Consider the following 6,470-nt stretch of genomic DNA (forward strand, 5'->3'; position numbering starts at 1 on the left):
GGAACAAAGTGAAGTTGAGCGAGTTCGGGGCCAACGAGGTTAATCCACAGCTATCTATATAATATGATCTAGATGTCTGTGGGTTAAGTTCGCGCGTGCGATCGCGATCACGATGTGGGTACACGCGGCGCGATCGGATTATACGATAATTAATATAGAGATACTAATTAATTGCACTCACAGCCGTACTTCTGTGGACCGGCGACGAACCCGCGAATGTTGAACGCGAACAATACAAAAGTGCACCAGAGGGCAGCATTCTCCTGGATTGTGTTCCTAAATATATTCACCAATGCGCAGAATTCGACCAATCAGAGAACGAGGCTCTCTTTGTCCTGATTGGTCAATCAAGCGTTTCCCTATAGGTGAAAATATTTCCGAACGCAATCTAGAACTATATACTTTTTGTCAACCTCTCTAAATTTTTATTTTACATGACAGCGTTATTCAAATGATGCCGTTTATAAGCCGTAGAAGTAGATTCAAGATATATTTTTGAATTATAATGTCGAAGAATTATTGAAATGAAAAAGGACGCGGAGGTCTAAGGATAAAAATAAGATTTCCACTTAAAAAATTTTGCTCTTCTTGAAATTCTTAATACTGAAACTGTCAAGTGAATAAATATGGAGGTTAGTATTTTGTGTATATGGAAGATTAGAGTAGTACACATTTCAATATTGAAACAATTATACGACTTCTAATTAATTCACGTTTGAAATATTATTACAGTTTTTATATATGTTAAATAAGTTTCTTTATGCATTACTTACTACATCTAAATTGTAATTGATTTTTTCTCTTTTAATGGACATTATTTGGACATTTTGTTTTAATATGTATAATATTTTAATTGTATTTGATAAAATATATTTATATAATATTTTAATTGTATCTGATAAAATATGAATCAATGTTATAGAAAAAGGGGAGGAAGACCAAAGTTGATAGGAAAGGGACTGTGCACAAAACTACCAAAACTTCATTGATAAAATCTAAACAAAGAGACAAAGATGTAAAAAATGCTTTTGAATCAACATTAGAGGAAGATTCAAACAATATTTTGCACACACCCACAAAATCTCCACTAAAGAATGGGTCTTTAACATCATCTATGAAAATAAGGACTAAAGCCTTGACTACACCAGTTATGCCATTACAAGAAGTAATATTAGAGAAAGATTCAAACAGTATTTTGTACACACCTACAAAATCTCATCGTCCATCATTAAAGAATGGGTCTTTAACACCATCTATGAAAGTAAGGACTAAAGCCTTGACTAAACCAGTTACGCCATTACAAGAAGCAAGAATGAGATTACATGTCAGTACAGTGCCTAAGTCATTGCCTTGCAGAGAAGAACAATTCAATGATATTTATACATTTTTAGAAAGTAAATTGCAGGATAATAGTGGAGGGTAAATTTGATTTATAAATATAATTTAATAATTCAATTTTATTTACACAGTTTATTCATTTACTAAAATATGCATAAATATTAATTGCAGATGTATCTATATAAGTGGTGTCCCAGGTACAGGCAAAACTGCTACTGTAAATGAAATTGTAAAATGTTTAAAGAGATCAGTGGAAAAGCGTAAATTGGACTATTTTGAGTTTGTTGAAATTAATGGTATGAAATTATCTGATCCCAGACAAGCCTATGTTCAAATTCTAAAACAGTTATCTGGAAAAGTTTTAGCATGGGAACAAGCATATAATGCATTAGAAAAGCGATTCAATAGCAATGTTAAAAGACCAATGACATTGTTACTCGTAGATGAGGTATTTACACATATACGTTTTTATTTATTATTTGATTTTTTAGATTTGCATTGGCACATTTTTATATTATTGTTTTTATTGTTTATTTTATTGCATTAATTTTTTTTTATTTGTGTTTTACAGCTTGATTTATTATGTACAAAACGACAAGATGTGATATATAATTTGTTAGATTGGCCTGCTAAAAACTGTGCTCGATTAATAGTCATTACTATTGCAAATACTATGGATCTCCCAGAAAGAGTTTTAATGGGTAGAGTCACATCACGATTAGGTCTTACCCGAGTAACTTTCCAACCATATAATTATAAACAATTGCAAGAGATAGTATTGGCTAGACTTAAAGATATGAATATTTTCAAAAATGAAGCTTTACAGTTAATTGCACGGTGAGCATTATATTTCGTTTTTAGATGTTTTTATTTATAAATATTTTATTTATGTACATTTTATATATATATATATATGTTTTTTGTTTATATACATTTTATGTGTGTTATACTTGCATGCACGTGTGTGCACATTTTTTAAATGTATTGTATAACATTGTTATACAGAATATTTTAAATATTTTGGATCAAATCATTATCATATTTTACAAATTATGCTAATTTTTTTAGTAATGTAAAGTTAATGTAAAATCACTTAATCAATGATATGATAATGAATTAATGATATCAATAAAAACAAAGTATAATGAATATGATAAATCCAAATTATTAAAATTATATTACTATACACTAATAAATTAAATATATCTGTATGATATATATATATATATATAATATATATAAATGAATAGTTATATATAATATGAGGTTTCCTATTTTTTATAAAGAAATATTTTAAAAAGCGGTAAATATTTATAGATCACTTATTTATTTACAGAGTTATTAAGCTAGTAAAATTGATAAAGTTTGATTAAACATTTTAAGAATCGTTATACAATATCTTTATACAATTTATTTTTTATATTTAGAAAAGTGTCTGCGGTATCGGGTGATGCTCGTCGTGCTTTGGATATTTGTCGTCGTGCAGCAGAAATTACCGAAATACGCAACGGTGATACAGTAACAATACATGATGTAAATGAAGCTTTGTCAGAGATGATAACAAATCCAAAAGTTCAAGCAATAAGACATTGTTCGAAATTTGAACAGATATTCTTGCAAGCCGTATGTTCAGAAGTTACACGAACTGGTGTTGAAGAAGTTAGTGTCATAAATGTTTACAGACAGTTTGAATTTTTATGTTCCTTTGATGGTATGTATACATATAGATAATTAATATAAAAATGCAATATAAAAAATCTTATATTTTAATGATTGTTTTTTTTTCTTTTTTGTAGGCTATGAAACACCCAATATTACTCAAACACTTGATATTTGTACAAAACTGGGTGACTACAGATTGTTAATATATGAATATTCTGGTAGCAACATTCATCAAAAGATTCTATTAAATGTATCAAAAGATGATATACATTATGCATTACAAAAAGTTGATCTTGATTAAGAATAAGATATAAATGAGTGTCTAATTTATTTTTTATAAAAGATTTTTGTGTATCTGTTTTATATATGAGTTACCATGTTACTTTATAATTAACAAATAGGTAGCTCAAATATCTCCCTGTAATATCATAATGTATGAAAGCAGAATAAAGTATAAATAAGTATAAATTTTAATAAATTTATTTATATCTATTTTATATATATATATATATATTATTTTTATATATATATATATATATATATATATATATATATATGTAAAAAAATATCATGTCACGAAGAACATAGTAAACAAATATGTATGTATTCATACACATATCTTTATCTATATATATTGAACTATATTATACAACTAGGAAGCTAATCTATTATTGGAAAAATTACACAACTCAAGTTCATGGCTCAACCCTTCCACTCATCCATATAAATGTTCTGTGCATTTTTGGTCTGTATCTTACAATGTCATGTAAGTAAATATTCGTTTTCAAGTTTAAATAAATAAATATATTAAAAATGTGTAAAATATATATATTTATATGAATAAACTTATTAAAATATATATATTTATATGTATAAATTTAGTAATGAATGATCATAATATCGAAGAAAATATTTTCTCATTATATAATGCACAAAAGTGGAAAGAAATCACTGCTCTATCTTGCATAAATGACGTGAAGATCTGTAGACTATCATGGGTATTGCCTGATATAGATGATTTATATTGGATAAATGAGATTGTAAGAAAGTATAATTTATTTGGAATTGCAAGCATCGGTTGTGGTTGTGGATTACTAGAATGGTTATTGCAAAAATATTCAGGTAAGTTTTTTAAAATGAAGTAATATTAATATATATTTTAACAATATTTTAATTTATTTTTATAACTTATTTTTAAGGATTAGACGTAATGGGTATAGAATTGGATAGTTCCTGGTGGAATAGCAAATATTCTCCACCACAATTCTTGAAAAATATTATTTTTGTTGAAAAGACGTCAGTGATTTTCCAAGTACCAAAACGATATGCTATGTTATTTTGTTACTTTAATAATAGTACTGCATTCTGCAATTATATAGAAAATTACAAAGGCAATTTAATTCTCGTTATTGGACCTGTGCAAGGGAATGGGAATGATTGTACAACAGATCCACTACCATTTGATAAAAAATTTGAAGAATACAACTGGAAATTAATAAATAAGAAAAAACTTGTGCATTCAAACAATTATATTACTGCATACACTAAACAATCCAGACCATAAAATAAGAAAAATATAGGTACTAAAAATTACAAAATCCAATTCAATAGCACTCTTTCTAATTATGCAAGAAATAATCAAAAAAAATTTTATGAGGAAATATTACTTGTTTAAAGCAAAATACACAAAAATTGCGAAATTACATTTTTGAGGATTAACAAAATAGGAAAATTTTGATGTGAGAACGTTTATACAAAATAATTAGTCATTGTATTTTATAGTGATGAACAATAAACGAATTATACAAAAAATTAATAAAAAGACTGAGTGTGTAATTTAATAACATTATCAAGTAAAAATTAAAGGTTAGCAGGAGAGCCAAACAAATATATCAACCGTGCCAACAACTTAACTAACCTTACAACATGATTGCATTCATAGATTTTCATTAAAATTAATACGAAATACAAGAAAGAGAATATTTATTCGGTATGCATTTATTTTACAATAAATTTTGCGATGGGAATACATGCGACATTCAGTATGCATATTATTGTAACATCTCGATATAGGTATAAGCAACGATGCGACATATACTCCGTATACTCATTAATAATTTTCGAGAAGCGATTGTTAGAACTATTACAAAATTATTCTCTTTGAAAAGTGATTAGTGGGTATCATTTCGCACAATTAAACGTATACAATTTAATTTGTACAATTGAATAACTCATCAGTGTATCGAGATGACAATTTTATTTCAAGTTTTATATTTCGCGCGCGTGAAGTAGATATGAAAATATAGATCGTAAATCGATTTATATCGATAATATCGAGAGCGGGAATATAAAGTAAAACGTTTGCTTGACCAATCAGGACAAAGAGAGCCTCGTTCTCTGATTGGTCGAATTCTGCGCATTGGTGAATATATTTAGGAACACAATCCAGGAGAATGCTGCCCTCTGGTACACTTTTGCATTGTTCGCGGTTAAAATTCGCGGGTTCGTCGGCGGTCCACAGAAGTACGGCTGTGAGTGCAATTAATTAGTATCTCTATATTAATTATCGTATAATCCGATCGCGCCGCGTGTACCCACATCGTGATCGCGATCGCACGCGCGAACTTAACCCACAGACATCTAGATCATATATAGATATTATGTAGATAGCTGTGGATTAACCTCGTCGGCCCCGAACTCGCTCAACTTCACTTCGTTCCTCACTTCACAACTCCTCCGACTCGAGCCGCCGAAAGTTTACGCGCGCAAATTTACGAGGACGGATCGCGGGAATTACTGGCGTTTTCTACGCGAAAATTTCCGGAGTTTTTCGGCATTGTCAACCGTATTCTAAGTGGGCTATTGCGCGTTTCCGGTCGTATTTTCGCATCATCGGTACGCGATGAATTAGATTCGTAATTCTTCTAAAAATCACAAGTCGACAACGACAACAATCCCGCTGCCATATTGTCAATGATATTTCGATCAACATCATACATTGTCTTCTAAATTCTTGCAAACTGAAGTCTAGTCGGAAATTGTTAGCAAGAAGAAGTACATGGATTAATCGTATGTTATCGAAATACGCGACGATCGGTAGTGTATTCGCGGTGTTCGTCGTACATGAGTGTCGTCCAAAGTCGTCGGGCGTTTTAGTGCGGGAGTGTCGTTTATTAAGTTGAACTTTAAAGTATCGTGCGGGTGAATCAAAGGACTTTGATGATTGACAATCCTGAGCAGGCTGAGAGGAAGAACAAGCCTAGGCAGGCAGTGAGCACCAGCGGAGCAACCTTGGGGTAAAAATTTATTATGTGTAAAATACTTGTTATAACCCATACAGCACCGATAGATTGCAAAAATATTACAACAATTTTTCACCGCAATATTGCAATATTGCAAATTCACTGCAAAATGTTGCTACATCATTGCTGTTGAATTGTAGCAATGTTAAAATGTCCGCTTTTTGGAAG

At 30.0% G+C, this 6,470-nt stretch overlaps 2 protein-coding genes across 3 annotated transcripts; both read left to right on the forward strand.

The window, feature by feature from the left end:
* Positions 1-429: 429 nt before the first annotated feature.
* Orc1 (origin recognition complex subunit 1) lies at positions 430-3,468 on the forward strand. Its single transcript, XM_085488468.1, has 6 exons — positions 430-632; positions 923-1,419; positions 1,510-1,786; positions 1,910-2,175; positions 2,766-3,049; positions 3,135-3,468. The coding sequence occupies exons 1-6, from the start codon at positions 627-629 to the stop codon at positions 3,299-3,301; spliced, it is 1,497 nt and encodes a 498-aa protein (XP_085344594.1). The 5' UTR covers positions 430-626; the 3' UTR covers positions 3,302-3,468.
* Positions 3,469-3,640: 172 nt separating this feature from the next.
* LOC114929692 (uncharacterized) lies at positions 3,641-4,788 on the forward strand. Of its 2 annotated transcripts, none has more exons than XM_085488540.1 (3): positions 3,641-3,766; positions 3,939-4,122; positions 4,200-4,788. In XM_085488540.1, the coding sequence occupies exons 1-3, from the start codon at positions 3,728-3,730 to the stop codon at positions 4,562-4,564; spliced, it is 588 nt and encodes a 195-aa protein (XP_085344666.1). In that variant the 5' UTR covers positions 3,641-3,727; the 3' UTR covers positions 4,565-4,788. The 2 variants fall into 2 exon arrangements, with proteins under 2 accessions (XP_085344666.1, XP_029157162.2); XM_029301329.2 differs by having other exon boundaries at positions 3,642-3,766; positions 3,883-4,122.
* Positions 4,789-6,470: the final 1,682 nt, after the last annotated feature.

This window comes from Nylanderia fulva, unplaced genomic scaffold (genome assembly GCF_048542155.1).
Source record: "Nylanderia fulva isolate GAGA-0341 unplaced genomic scaffold, ASM4854215v1 Scaffold7, whole genome shotgun sequence".
Taxonomy (NCBI): domain Eukaryota; kingdom Metazoa; phylum Arthropoda; class Insecta; order Hymenoptera; family Formicidae; genus Nylanderia; species Nylanderia fulva.

Excerpts from the sequence above, each read along its gene's own strand:
- Orc1 (XM_085488468.1), top strand. Across the intron at positions 1,420-1,509 it reads TTGCAGGATAATAGTGGAGG|ATGTATCTATATAAGTGGTG; the intron begins GTAAATTTGATT and ends TATTAATTGCAG. Across the intron at positions 2,176-2,765 it reads GCTTTACAGTTAATTGCACG|AAAAGTGTCTGCGGTATCGG; the intron begins GTGAGCATTATA and ends TTTTATATTTAG.
- LOC114929692 (XM_029301329.2), top strand. Across the intron at positions 4,123-4,199 it reads GTTATTGCAAAAATATTCAG|GATTAGACGTAATGGGTATA; the intron begins GTAAGTTTTTTA and ends CTTATTTTTAAG.